The sequence below is a fragment of the Hirundo rustica genome, chromosome 6, assembly GCF_015227805.2.
Source record: "Hirundo rustica isolate bHirRus1 chromosome 6, bHirRus1.pri.v3, whole genome shotgun sequence".
Taxonomy (NCBI): domain Eukaryota; kingdom Metazoa; phylum Chordata; class Aves; order Passeriformes; family Hirundinidae; genus Hirundo; species Hirundo rustica.
This window is the reverse complement of record NC_053455.1, coordinates 8,393,670-8,408,121: the sequence shown is the minus strand read 5'-3', so window position 1 is coordinate 8,408,121 and position 14,452 is coordinate 8,393,670. Positions and strand designations below refer to the sequence as shown.

Here is a 14,452-nt window from a genome sequence, read left to right as displayed (position 1 = left end):
AGAAAAAAAACAAAAACAACCAGAACAAAAGAAAGAGTTCAGCAAGAGTGAAACCTTCATGATTCCTGTTTACCAAAGCCTTGGGTTGTTTGGGATGCCTTGGTTTGTGGGTGTGTAGATTTTGCAAGACCCAGCTTTCTGCAGAGCTCAACCATCGAACTTAAACTTCAGCTGCTGCAAACACAGTCAGATTGGGTCATCCCAAATCACTGGCTACTTCTGGGAATTTTAGCCCTGCATAAAATTCTATTGGCAGGTCTTTTAAAAAAAAGTTGATAATGTAACAAAAACTAAAGAGCCTGATTAAGTTTGTCAAGTTGTTGTGTAGCATACTCAGTATGAGTGTTGTTAAAAGAGGAAATGCTTACGCGTGTGATGGAACAGAAAATGTGAAAACAGAACAGATCTTGTACAAAGATCTCCTGTGATGGTGGAGCAGGTGCTGTCCTTACCTTGTTTTCAGCTGGTTGTACCGAGACCTGCTCGCTGTAGGAACGTCTCATTCCCTTTTGACACTTTCACTGCTGCAAGCAGCCTAACTTACTGTTTCTGCACTTGATGAAAGGAAGCTTCTTAGCTAAACATTTTGGCTGTTGTGCCCCTGCACCATAATACCTCACACCTGCTGCCTGTGTATAACCCAAGTGCTGCTGCATAGCGTGGGGAGCCTGGACCTTGGCTGGCACTCGGTTTCCTCACAAGGAGCTGTGTGCTTTGCCAGCCAAAGAGCCTCTTGGGCTGGATGTTCAGCCCTTTCCCAGAGGAGTCTGGATTTCACTCAGCACAGTCTGATTTGGAGTAACTGGGGAGCTGCTGGAGGCCACCTGGGCAGAACTGGCTGGTGACCAGGATCTCCGTGGGCTTCAGTGCATGGTGGGGGGTGAGCACCGAGTGCTGGTCCTCAGGAATGCGCTTTTGGGAACATCAACGCCAAATAACCCCAAACCCTGTGTTCTCTTTGATACTTGCTGTCACAGTCATTCACTAGCATTGATCTCTTTGTTTCTGTTTTAACACAGATTGCTCGTAGATCTTTTCGGCTGGCATATCCATCTCAGGTGCACTTTCCATCCCATTATTTTTGTATCTCTGTCTTGTCACTGTTATTTTCTTCCCCTTCTTTTAAAGTCTTTGTCAATAAACCCAACAGGAGTAACTGTCTTGTCTTTTTTGTTCTTCCTGATAATTATTTGCATTTTTAGTGGTTTCGTATTGCTTTTTCATCTCCTTCATGTGTTACTAAATGGTTTCTGATTAATTTGAGTGTGTCTTGAATGTGCATTGATGTATTAAGACATAAGATATAGGAAAACAGGGTCCTTTTGAGTTTTAGTTGAATTCCAAAAAGACAAAGATGTACCTTTCCATATGTGCTCGTTACTGAAAATTTTAAAGTAGAATAGCCCCACAGAGTTTTTTGGTATGACTCCAGTGGATAGGCACTTGCAGGGTTGGGGTCTAGTAATTTGCTTATGAGCCCATACCTGTCTGAACAAGACTTTAATGAATCAGTGTTCCTCTCGGGCTTGCCTAAAATCTGCAATACCTGCAGTGAATGCCTGTGAGCCTACTTTCCCTACTGATTTTTAATGATTCATTACTCATTATTTCCAAGTTGGTGCAGCACATTCCAGAAGCAAGTCTGAACTACCAGAAAGTGCCTCCGGGATCAGTGGAGCTGAAGGATTTTGACCAAAATATGAATGATAATAGAGAAGAGGATCCCTCAAGAAAAACAAGGACAAGAAACCGTGAGGAGGCAGGCCACCTTTTTTTTTACTTTATATATGACATTGCTTTAAGCTGCTGTATGTATACTTGTTCTTTGTAAGCTGCCAAAGGAGCCTACTCAAAAAAAAAAAAAAAGCCCCACACTTTTCAGCAGCCCTGATGTGTGGGTATAGAAAGTGTTTAAAAGGAAAAAAGAGGAACAGAGGAACAGAACCACCCCTCTTGCCAGTAGTGACTGGAAGTTATCTCTCTTGTGTAAAAAATGCTAGTTAAACTTGAGGCTTGATCACCTGTTTTTGGGAGGACACATTCAGTGTCAGAGCCTTCTTAGGCTATTTCACTGCTGCCTTAGAGAACACAAACATCTCAACTTTGAAATCTGAAGCAGTGATGGTTTAATAGCGCCTTACTGTTCTGCATCTGGCATCCTGGTTAGAGCTGCTCATGGAGCAGCAGTAGCAGGATCTGGACCTTAGGAGGGTGTGTGTGGCTGTGCCCTGCAGACTGTGAGCATTGCTCCCTCCCACCTTTGCAACTTGATGTGATTCTTCTGGGCTGAGAGAGCAGGGTAACCTGAAAATCACTGGGGTGATGCTGAAGAGTGAGAAAGCCTGGCCTGCACTTGAGGCTGTGGATGGTGTTGGGATGAGGGGTGTAGTGGGGTGATGGTGCCAGGGGGAGGAGGAGAAAACTGCAGATCCAGCACTGGCTGTCGCTTCTGCTTGCTCTCTGCCTGCCAGCTGTGGTGGGAGGGAAGAGCTGGGGCAGAGGCTTCAGGGAGGCAGTGCAGGCAGGAGGGGAGAGCTGGCTCAGCGCAGCCACTCTGGAGGCGGAGTGACTCACACAGGCACATCCAGGGGACTGTGGGCTGAGCCACTGGTACTGATCCTGAACTGTGACTGGTTTGAAGCAATCCCTTCCTCTCCTGTAGAGAAGTACCAAGGCTGGATAAAAGGTGCAGCTCCAGAGTGCTCCCAGCTTGATGTGGGCTTTCCTATCAGAAGCCTGGAGGCTCTGCTAAACCACAGGACTTGAATATTTGGAATTTGATAGTATTTTGTTGTTACTTTTAATAAAGCAGAATGTGACATGGTGGGATACCTGGCTGTGAAGGTGGTTTGAACTCATGTGTCACATTAGATAGTTTCAGCGAGGCTGCTTGTGAGGCTTCTTGCATTGTGATTTGACTTTTTGGGGTGTTTTTTGTGAGGTGTGTAAAGTCCTAAGTGCTGTTCTTTCAAAAATGCTTCTGTTACTGCAAACAGCTGTGTCTCTGTCTCTAGAAAAAGTCTGAACGAGGTACAATTAACCTTTTTGCCAAAGTGCTGCAATAAAGCTGCATGTCATCTTAATCTCCCTTGACCTTCAAGTATCATCCACACAAGCAGACGTTTCAGTGGTGATCATTTACTGTACAAAAAATTCCTGTTCTGTAATATGCCACTTTTGCTAAAAGTTTTCCAATCTGTCCTCATATTTTAGGTAATCTTCGACAATCTGATGTTGAACCCAGTGTCCCAGTTATCGCATACAATCCGTGAAAATACGGAAAACCTTGCTGAAAAAATGAAGTAAGTAACTTCTTGTCCCTGGCCTGAAATATTGACTTGCTGGGGAGTTTGTAGACTTGCTACTTGTGGAAGATATTGTACTGTTGTCTTGGAAAGCTTTCTAATCAGGATGCAAGGAATCTAGATGTTGGAAATGGTGTGTGTGTAGTGAACCAGGGGTAATATGATTATTTGCTGTCACTTTTCCTCATATCTTTGGCCTTTGGAATTTTTATGCTGGATTTGTAATGCCTGTTGATGCCTTGACTTTGAAATGTTGCCTGTGCAGGAGATACAGCAGAAAATCGGTGGATTGTCTCTTCTTTCCTTTTTTGTACCAAGGCTCCTGTAAATATGCAGGTTTACCAAGCTTGTGAAATCTTTTCAAAGGTTGTTGTTCCTCTAGAGACATCCATTAGGGAAGGACTTTGGATTGTTCCTAAATAAGCTGAAAGGAGCTTTGTCCAGCTGCTAATCCACTAATCTCTTCTGTTGCCACATTTTGTGATAATTAAGTCTTTTAAACCAAGCTGTTCTTAATGGCAGTTTTAAGATCTGCTCTACTTTTTGTGTTACAGGATTCTGTTTCAAAACTCAGAAAGGACCTGGGAGGAGATGGAGGCCAAAATCAATTCAGAAAATGAAGTGCCAATTCTGAAGACATCAAACAAAGTAAGTCCGTGCAAACAAGTGCAGTACTAAAGACTTTGTAAGAAACCAAACCAACAATCTCTGACTCTTCTCAAATCCATTTCTGAAATTTCTGGTCCATTTTCATGTGTTGAGCTGCTGGGTTTCATTACTGTTTGAAGTGTGACAAAGTGGGTTCCTTCTGTGGTTTTGTTTCACCAAACTTTCCCAGTTCCTTTACAACTGATCCTCAAAGACTGTGTCTCTTAACAGATGTTGAAGTTCAGGGTCATTAGGCCTCATTTAAACATTTACCAAAGGGTCACCTGCCATGTGGTTGCCACAGCTTCAGTTGCAGACAGGTGTTTCTCGTGAATGTTTGTTTTCTTCACCTGTAACTGTTTGACATTAGGGCAGTAAAAAACCTCCTCAGGATGAATTCACTCAGGTGATTCAGCCTCAAGATAGTGTTTGTGCTCTCATGACCTTTCATTGTCCTTGAAGGGGATTGTCAGTAAGGATTTAAATGCAGTAGTGGACCCAGCAAATACGATGAATGCTAAAAAACCTTGTGCAAGACCTGTGTAGCTTGGTGCTGCAGCAGTATAAATGTGGCCAAATGCCTTGTTTGCTCTAAGAGCTGAATTTACAAATATCTTTGTGTATTTCATATTAAGGAGGAGCCTTTGTACAGATGTAGCTTTTCATGTCTGAAAGCCACTGCCGCTGTGGATGGGGTGGTGTAATAGCACTTGGGGACATGATGCAGAGCAGGCTTCCTGTGCACTGACCAAATGCACCTCAGTACAGCTTTTTGTTAAATGAGCAAGGTTGGGCCTGACCTTGAATCTTCTTGATCAGATCAGGCAGAAGCAGTAAGACTAGATTCCTCTGTCAGTTGAGTACTTTGTTGCTTAATTTTCCATTCTGATGCTTTTGTTTCTAGGAAATCAGTTCTATCTTGAAGGAGCTCAGGCGGGTTCAAAAACAGCTTGAAGGTTGGTCATCTAAAATGTTTCTGTTGTCTCTCAAATGCCAGTAAAGTTGCACACAATAAAGTAATGTTGGCCTGATTCGTCAGTGAAAGCTGGGGAAGGATGCAGAAGTTCAGGTTGTTACCACAGTGCTCTCTGATGAGTCCATGGGGAATTAACAGTAGATTTATCTTACACTGCCAGTTTTTAGGAAGGTAGTCAAAATTTTTGACTGTTGAAATGTAAAAGTTGTTGCTGTGGAAATGCTTTGTTTGTGGTAATTAGCATATTCCTATAAGATAAACTGTTCTGATGAAATAATCTTTAGCAGCTCTTTCAGCCAATAAGCTGTGCTATGCTTTTTGGAGTTGAATTTTGCACATAGATCTCTGCATTAGGAAAAGCTGGACAAACTCTTGCATCATCTAAAAGCGTAATAAAGGCATGTAAAAACATCCAGGCATCATTTTGGGCTCCTTCTAAAAACTTGCCATTTGGCTGCTGTAGTTTGTCTTTTCCGATTTAACCAGAAAGTTCAGAGCCCACATCTCTTCAGTCTGGGGGAAGTTTTGCTTGTTAAAGCTGTTTAGACCTGAAGGTACTAATGAGGAAAATCACCTGACTAAAAGGAACAAAAGTACTGCTTAAGAGTTCTACTGCCTACAAAATGAAGGCAGCAAACTTCTGTTTGGAAACTTTGCTGACTGCTGTTAATGTGCTTGTGTCTCTTTTTTTCTTTTTCCCCAGTCATAAACGCTATCATTGACCCTACTGGAAACTTGGATATAGTTGCCAGTAACAAAGCATCTTCTGCTGCTAAACAATCTACAGCCACTAAAGTCAGGACTGCTAACAATTCTGGGTCCACACTGGAGACTTTGTCCCTAGCACAGATGAGAAACTACACTCAGAAATCGAACTGTGGGTCTTCTAGCTTACAAGATTCAAATTTCATTCCAGATGGAGAGAAATATGTGATCTGATACAATATTTTGTATTGCTGTTATACTGTAATCTACCGTCGCATTAGTATTGTGTATGAGTGGTTTGTGGACAGTTTGTGTGGAGCAGTTGTTTAGATTGCTAACATGTTGCACAAAAAAGAAAAATCTATGCTGTGAGGGTGAATGGAAAGTCTGTGTATGCCTTTTCAACAAGACTAGCACTGTGGAGCAGCACATATTCAGCATAGAGGCAAACTGATTTTTACAAAATTACTCACTTATTCTTCCAGCGTGCCATAAGAAAACAGGCTCTGCATATTTTCCATTCAATACTGCTGAGGCTAAAGTGTTCTTGCATTGGCCTGTTTATGACTATTCAGTTGCAATGAGGCTCAATTTGAAAAAAACCAAAAAAACAAACTCACACATTTTGGTACTATATTTATTTGATTGAATTTTTTTGAAGTGTTCAAGTGAGGCATTACAACTCTGTTGGAATCAACCTGCAAATCCAACAGAACAATTGTGCAATACCATGGGTTTCTGAGAGAAACCCTTACTGCAGTTGTGTAGGATTTCCTTTCAGCAGTCATAAAAAGACAACCACACTGAAGTTGTGCATCTGTTTTTCAGTCCAAAAACCAAAACAAGACAGAATAAACCCTTTTGGTTTGTTTTTTTTTTTTTTCTCTTGGGAAAGTATAAAAGTTAATAAAGGTATGAATGTAAAGACTACTGATACAGCTACTATTTTTCATGATATTTCAGACCCAAAGTTTGGGATAGGTACAAAAAATTAGATTTTACAATTTGGCTTGCCAAATTTTCATGGTTTTGGTACAAATGCTGTCTTTAAGCTGCTTTTCTTTTTTAATTTAAATATACAGCCTTTTCATAATGAGCTACAAATGCTCTTGGCTGGGCCAAAGACTAAGATGTTTGCAATTACCCAATTGCAAAGACAACCATCTGTTCCAGTGGCTCATGGAATAAACTTAATTACACAGTTGGTGTGAACTAGTGCAATCACTTGACAGCACTGGAAAAATAATGGCTTCAATGTAGCTCCACCTTTATGGCTAGTTCTGTTATGAATTTTTTTTTCAATGCAAAAGTGCTTGCAAAGGCCGCCATTGTGGTGTTCCTCAGAAACTATTCAACAGTGTCAAGCACTTGGTACGTTTGGGATTTTTGTCCCTGGATTTAATTTTTGGTCCGTTACAATCCTAGAAACACTAAGGTTGTGTACAGTTGTTTGAGCAATTTCTTATTTAACAAAAGTTGGGGTGGATATTCTGTCTTTTTGTTTAACTGCAAAACACTAAGCAATTTTTGTTGCTTTAAGAGCAAAAATTTTGGTTTTGAGGAGATCTCTTCCAGATGTGTTTGCTCCCAGTTTTTTCTGTCTTGGATCGATTCCTTTTTCATTCTTCCAGGTCAACAAATAGTAATCAGGTAAAGAAATTCTTTTGTAGCTGTGGAGGATACATTTACTGGGAAAGGTGAGCAGATGAGTTCCACTTTGCCCTCATACAGTATGTAGTTTAACCAGTGAAAATGGTTTCCCAAGCTTGACTGCTTCTTGTGTGCTGACTATATTTTGGGGTGAGTAGTGGATTCCTTAGTTAGCTTCAGTAGTTACCTGAGCTTTTCTGCTAGGATGTTGTAACAGTGGGAACCTGTTAAAATAATTTAAATAAATAGGGATGCTCACAAAGTGTTTAACCTTACTAGTGAAGAAGGTGATTGCTTTCCTGGTGAAGCCAGTGAGAGCTTTCCATCAGTTTCAGCAGAGACAAGATCGGTCCCAAAATGGGAGTACGTCAACACGCCATTAGTTTATTTTTGAGCCTGCAAGATGCTGGCTGGTAAATAGTAGGTGCAGATATCCTTCCGAGATTTCCAGTAGGCTATAAGCTCATCTGCTTGTGTGGAGATGCCCTTCCATGAAGAAATTTGCTGGATTTCACGTAGATGAATGCAGAATAAAACAAATTTGCCCTTGATGTTGTTCTGCCTGTAATATATGCACTATCTGAATGTGTTAACTCAGTCGTTGATTCTGATCTGTCTTTTCTTGAAATACCTGACTCTGTCCTTGGTGAATATCATAAGTGGTGGTATCGTTCCTGACATACGAGACACAATTTTCAAGCCCTTCTTAGTTAGGGTTTGAACTGACCAGGTGCTACCCCAACTCACTAGGAGTTGAAGGACCTTCACAGATAAGGTGTTGTTGTTAGTTTCAGTTTTGCTGTAGAGACAAGTGAATTACTAAGATGTACATCTGACTTCCCTGATTATTTCTTATTTCAACATTTTCATGGCTATACACAAGTGGATTCTGTTTTTCTGCAGTGTGTCTTTGATGGACTTCTGTTTACTTTCACTTGAAAATTGCTTGATTCTTCTTTGATTCTTGAACACATCAGGGAGGGATTTTCTCCCTTTGTTGCTCTGTCCTGGACTTGAGAGCGAGCCCACAGACACCTTGCATCAGTTAAATCAACCTGCAAAATACGGTACCTCTTCAAGTGACTAACGAGGATGCAACAATCAGTGTCTCTTGATAATTTGGAAATGAGTGTGTGAAGGCAGGGAGGATGCACAGCTTGATTTGTTTTATTTGTGGCTCAGCAGAACTGTAAAATGCTTCTGTGTCCTGACACAATGCTCATTCTTAGATCTTTGCATTTGAAAAGGTTTTGCTAGTCAACGATGAAACGCAACGTATTTTTTCTTGTGTTCACTGCTTCTGAAGTACTGTGGTTTGCACTTGTCTGCTCCAGATAAGCCAAAGAGCTATCCACTCCTATCCACTCCTTTGCTGATTGTTGGTTCTTACAAGTGGTACTGTATGCAGCCATGGAAACATGCCTGTGTGACTCCAGTGTGAACCTGACCCATGTGTAGTGGTGTATTTGGGGGGCCCAGGATCAGTGCTCGAGATTCCTGCTGGCTTCCATGAGCTGTGGATGGGCCCTGCATTGAGCTTGGCAGGGGTGACACTGCCCTGTGTGTCACTCCCGTGCCACCTTGCTTTCATGTGTTTTGTGTCTGACTAAAGCAATGTAACGAAGGGCGGGATTTTCCAAGTTGTGGGGAAGCTCAGGCCCTTTTGGGTTTTCCATATGCCTTGGGTTCCTGATGCCCTGAGCACCTTCCAAAATCCCAGCCCTCAGCTCTTCCACTATACTTGAAAACTTTTGAGTTCGACGCTTTCAAATGTAAAATCCCGTTATTCTCTTCTGATGGCGTGAATGTAAATTCCTGTGAGGGTGTGTAGGAGCTTTGGGAGCGAGGACCCAGCTGGATCCATGGCAGTATCATGTTGTGGTCATGCTCCAGGAAGAAAGAACGTCTGCAGCATCTTTTGAGTATTTTAGTAAAGGTACAATTAGTGGAATGTTTACATACAGCCTACTGACAAAAAAGGAGACAAAAAAAAAGAATAAAAAGTGTAAAGTATTTAAGTGCAAGACTCTACTAGTTTTCTCTTGTTTTGCAGATCACACTAGCTATTTTTGAAGTTGGTAAATGTGCATAACTTTTGCAAAGACCAGACAGAACTACCTGTTCACTTTCAATGTGCCCCGTGCTGAATTGTGCCTATTTCACTCTCTGCTGTTGTTATGCTGCTGATTCTGCTGATTCTGAACTGTTCACTGGATCATTCCATTTGCATGCAACACAAATGCAAGCTGAGCTGTCTGAGAGTAAAGCTGAAACACGTTTGTATAACTTGAATTGATTAATGACTTTCTCTTTTCCACGCCCTCTTGAAATGCTGTGTATAATTTTGATTTGTTTCTTCTGCCCTGATTTCTTTCCACTTTTGGTTTGTTGTTTTTTTTTTGTTTTGTTTTGTTTTTTTGAACAATAATTTATTTTTGTTTGGATTATAGGCAGTATCTGTACATTTTGTTTCAAGGTGATATTGTGGATGTCTTTAAAAAACCAAATTGTTATTTTATATAATTTTATCATAAAGTTGCTCTAATAAATCATTCTTTTATCATGTGACAGTGATGCTGGATTTTGTGCATTAATTTGGAGGAGGATGTGTGTTTGGTGCATGGATTGTTTCAGCTGCATGTTCTCACTGGTGTTAAATGCAGTGCAATGACAGAATTGTCAGCAACTGAAGGCCTCACAGCTTGACTGGATCAGTCCTGGTGACACCTATGGCTGGGCAGATCCCTCTCCAAAGTGCAGAAGTCCCCTAATTCCCCCAGAACTTCTGGGGTTGAATTCCCTAAGTCCCTTTCACATGTGGGTGGCATATCTGAATATGGTATGGTGATAATTTAATTTTTGGTGCTGTTCTGTTTCATTGCCATGATTAACATGGTGGCTGAATCCAGCATAAAAGGGATTGTTCCCCAGGAGGTATGTGATTGCAGATACGTTAATAGGCTTATGTTTTTGCTCTCACCATATATATATATATTGTTTATGTGTCTGTGAAATACCTCTTGATGTTTTCCTTCATAACACCAGTGTCCTCCTTCCCTCCTGCAGTTCTCTCTGAGCTTTGCATCCTTCCTGGCACTTAAGAAATGATGTTAATTCCTCCTTTTCCTCTGCACTGCCTTCAGCCTCCCCCACCCTGCCTGGTGCCACTGGGACTCTAGCACAGCTCCCGTAGGAAGCAGAACACATGCAGCTGATGAAAACATGGCATTGTTTGCCAGCAGGAACTAAAACAGAAAGAGGAGGAAAATACTAGTCCCTAACTAGAATCACTGGGAGCTTTTCCATCCCCTGGTTCCCTTTCCATTAGATAACTTGACCGTGGAAATCTTTTACATTTAAAAGTTTTAGGGGAGGGATTTTGTATTTGAAAAAATAATAAATCTTACGCCTCTCTTAAAAAGTCTTCTGAGGCTTAGTTTGTGTGCTGTGTCTGCAGAGGTTTACAGTGCAGAGCTGGATTGCACGCTGACAATATTGTCTCTCCCCAGGCTTCCCTGACAGTACGGAGCGGTGTTTGAGTTGGGATGCTGTGCAAAGGGCCCTTTTAAATCAATAGTGCACCCACTTCATTAATTTTTAACAGTTTGGTTGAGCAAACATAAGAGGCAGTGGCCAAAACTATTTGCAACATAATGAAAGCTGCTAGATTTGAAAAATAAAGGATAGATGGGAAAAGTAATGATCTCCTCTGTGCATCTTCCTGCTGAGCCTTCAGCTGCAAGCCTGGCTCTCCAACATCCTCAGCTGCTTTGGGAAATACAGCTTGGTTTTCACATGTGCCTAGCAGGGAACACCAGAACCCTTTGCCTTGAGCAGGGTTTCAGGATCCTTCCTCAGCACAAAACTTTTAATTCTTTGGAGGAGACAGGTTCTCTTTTTTTGGATGTTGTGTGAAGATCCAGCGGCAGACCCTCCTCCACTGGGTTGTGCCCACACGATGGATGGTGGGAGAGCACCGTGTCTTCCTCAGCAAGGAAGGACATCCATGGGCTGTTGCAGAGCAAAGCCCTGCTGCTCCCAGCTGCTGGGATGGGGCTGGTGTGGGGCAGCAGTGGGCGGCTTGGCTGCGGGGGTGTTGCTCTCCTTAATGGGGTGCGACCATTTGGGTGAACCCTGCAAAGACTGAGCACCGGCACACGGGAGCTCAGCTGTGCAGTTACCTGGAAAAGGTGTGTTACTTCAGTGGGTTGGCTGCTGAGCTCTGTGATTGATGTGGGCTGAGCAAGAGAAGCCAGGAACAATGAATAGAAGAAAGTAGCACTCACTAGGACTCCACCCTGATTAAGCCTTTTCTCCTGTGAACAGAAAGTACTGGAAGTAACTCTACTTGCCAAAAGAGTTGGTGCCAAAAAGGGTTTGTTCAACATTAGATGCTTCTGTCGATATTCAAATCGCAGGAAGAAAAAAAAAACAACAACACCCCAAACCCCAAAATACAGCATCTGCTTGGCACCTGCAGGCACTTCCCAGAGAAGAGGAGACCCAAAGCATGGGTGGGGTTTGGTTTCAGGAAAAGCAGTAACAACAGAGAGAAGAGAGGGACTGTAATTTTTATAAAACAAAACACATTCAACACAGCACACTCTGAAATATTTTCCTAATACTTGCAAGCCATCTTTCCCAGGTGTGACTGGAGGGTGAGTGCTACAAAAGACGAGTGACAAGACTGAGACAGCAAAGAATTCTCTGCAATTCCTTGCACTAAATATTCATGGCTTTCTTTATTTGTTTTCAATAGAAATATTTTTCCAAACAAAACATGGCTGGCAGGCATTTAGTATTTGATTTTAGGGTGAATAAAATGATTTCAAGTAAGTTAAATATTCCAAGTTAAATATTTCAAGTCCATGGTAAGATATCTTAGTGAATTTTCTGAATATTTTAAAAAGTGGAAACTGAGTAAATATTTAAAAATACTTCCAAAGAAATCACAGTTTTATTTAGACTTTGAAATTTTCCCTAGGCTTGTCAGCTGAATCGCTTCCCAGTTATAAACTTGAAATAACTTCTTTTGGGTCCCCCCCCCCAGCTAATTTCGGTATACAATCTTTCAGCACAAAGTGTAAATACAGCATTTTTCTTTTCAAGTGTATGGACCTTGGCTGCTCCTGCCTCCCATCTTTCTGTCGACTGTTGGTATTTGGAGCCCAGCCTTGTTCTCATGAAACAAAGTGGAGTTCTGTAGTAATCTCTGCAGTGGTACTGATGTTTTTGTCTATAATTAGCTCTCAGAAATGAGAACGTGTTAAACTGGCAGTTTCTTCTTAGCAAACCTCCCACACAGGCAGAAGAAGCTTTCTCTGTATCTTTGAGTGCACCCTGTAACAAACTGGAAGTCCAGGCATGATTTTTAGAGGGAACAAGTTAACCACAGTGAGAGATGCATTTACTGTGTGTGGGATGGTGGCAAGTCAGCCAGAGTAACTTGTAGGAGTCTTGTCTGAGAGATGGGGAAGAGGAAGAATAAAATTTCCTGTTTGCTCTAAAACTTGCTATTCTTTTTTCTTTTCCTCCCCACAGCTGCATGACTTGGTCAAATAGAACCATATTCTACCCATAAACTCACTTCCATCCTGAAACTTCCATAGCTACAACACTGTGAGTAAGATCAGAACTGCAGAATTGTTGGGCTGTTATGTGAGATCATATGAGCAGAAGGAAACCAGGATTTTGTAAGCTGGAGGAATTTATCAGTGCTGCAAGAGGTTAGAGAGCTGATGAAGAGGAGGAAAAATACAGGTCCCTTTCCTGGAACCTGCTCTTCCTCTGATACAAACTGCTTAAACTGAACTTGTGATATTGGAGAAATAATTGATAAATCCTGAACTTTGATTATAAAAAGTGCTGCTCCCTGTGTGGTTTGATCCCGAAGTCAGTGGGAGCTTTTGTGACTTACATTGACAATAGTTCATGCCAGGATTTCAGTCCTGCACACAAGCAGGAGCTTAGCTGAAATATTTAGTTGGAATGCTCAGCCTCTGAAGTCATCTGAGGGCCAGGGACACTTCCTGGGGGTGATTTTAGCAGGGGTGGCTTTCTGGAGCTCTTTTCACTGGCTGCAGATCCTGCCTCCAGCCTTCTGGTAACCTGGATCTACAGGGATAGCAGCAGCCTTTGCTTTGTTTTTAAGTCCTGTTTTAACAGAGATTTGGGATGGCTCCCATGATAAGTGATCCGTGCACACACAGCAGGAAATTCAGGAGTGAGGTGGCTGGACAGAGAGGTGTCCTATCTGCTCCACTAACTACTTTTTGGGCTTCTTTGAGTTCATGCTTGTGTTTTGGTCTTGAAGGAAGCAGAGGACTCATGGTACTTTCAGCTTCCCAGGGAAAGGCCTCTTTCTGTTGTACCAAACCTATCCTCTGGCTCCTCATTTCTTCCATCTTCAGCAGCTCAATACAAGGTGTGCTAAAGCCACGTGTTCCAAGCTGTCTCTCCACTGACTCCTTACAGCATCCTTCCTCTGGCACTGCACTAGGGAACTGCAGCCCTGGGGTCAGTAGGAATAAGAGGCTGCCTGGAGAACAACAGCAGCATTCCCAGAGCAATTTGTGTCGGCTGAGGTGCAGCCTTTGGGTTTTTACAGAAGGCACAATTTCTTAGAAGCTGCCCCAAACTCAGTGTCAGATACAACCCCTCAACAGTGTCACTGCAAATTCCAGTTGCCACATGTCCAAGATGAGGGCTGCTTCGTTTCAGTTTCAAAGAAGATGGCTTTCTCCCTTGTGTTTGTCCAAGCATGACTGAGCAAGAAAGTGCTTTCAAGAAAAACTTTGTAGAGACGTTGTTCTGGGGGGTTTGTCTGCTTAAAATGAAGCTTCTGGTTAAGAATAATGCAGTGAAAATAGAGTCATGTTTGGGCTGGTAACAGCACCAAGGCTGAGCAGTCCTTCCAACCAGTGTCTTCTCATGCTGATCTGGACTCTGACTTTCCACTACTGAGTGGGAGCTTTCCCATCCAACAAGTTATGGCAAACATGTGAAGATCAGGACCCAGAGTTTAAGAGATGGGTCACAACAACTGGATGATAACTTAGCACCCTGTCAGTGCATGTGGTGAAACTCAGTGTCTAAGAGGAAGTGATCTACAGCAGGAGGGGAGAAAAAACAGAAGAACCCTAAACAAATGTGCTGACAGAGCATGTGT

At 42.2% G+C, this 14,452-nt stretch overlaps 1 protein-coding gene across 12 annotated transcripts in view; it reads left to right on the top strand.

Moving 5' to 3' along the window:
• The window catches only part of CEP170B (centrosomal protein 170B), a 58,332-nt gene extending 48,480 nt beyond the window's left edge, over positions 1–9,852 (top strand). For 8 of the 12 annotated variants that reach the window (XM_058420915.1, XM_058420922.1, XM_058420917.1 and 5 more), the window contains 6 exons: positions 1,020–1,058; positions 1,616–1,759; positions 3,214–3,302; positions 3,860–3,953; positions 4,858–4,909; positions 5,633–9,852. In XM_058420915.1, the coding sequence (XP_058276898.1) occupies positions 1,020–1,058; positions 1,616–1,759; positions 3,214–3,302; positions 3,860–3,953; positions 4,858–4,909; positions 5,633–5,868 (654 nt within the window). In that variant the 3' untranslated portion in view covers positions 5,869–9,852. The remainder of the gene's footprint in view (positions 1–1,019; positions 1,059–1,615; positions 1,760–3,213; positions 3,303–3,859; positions 3,954–4,857; positions 4,910–5,632) is intronic. The other 4 variants (XM_058420923.1, XM_058420921.1, XM_058420919.1 and 1 more) reach the window with 1 other exon arrangement.
• The last annotated feature ends 4,600 nt before the right edge of the window (positions 9,853–14,452 follow it).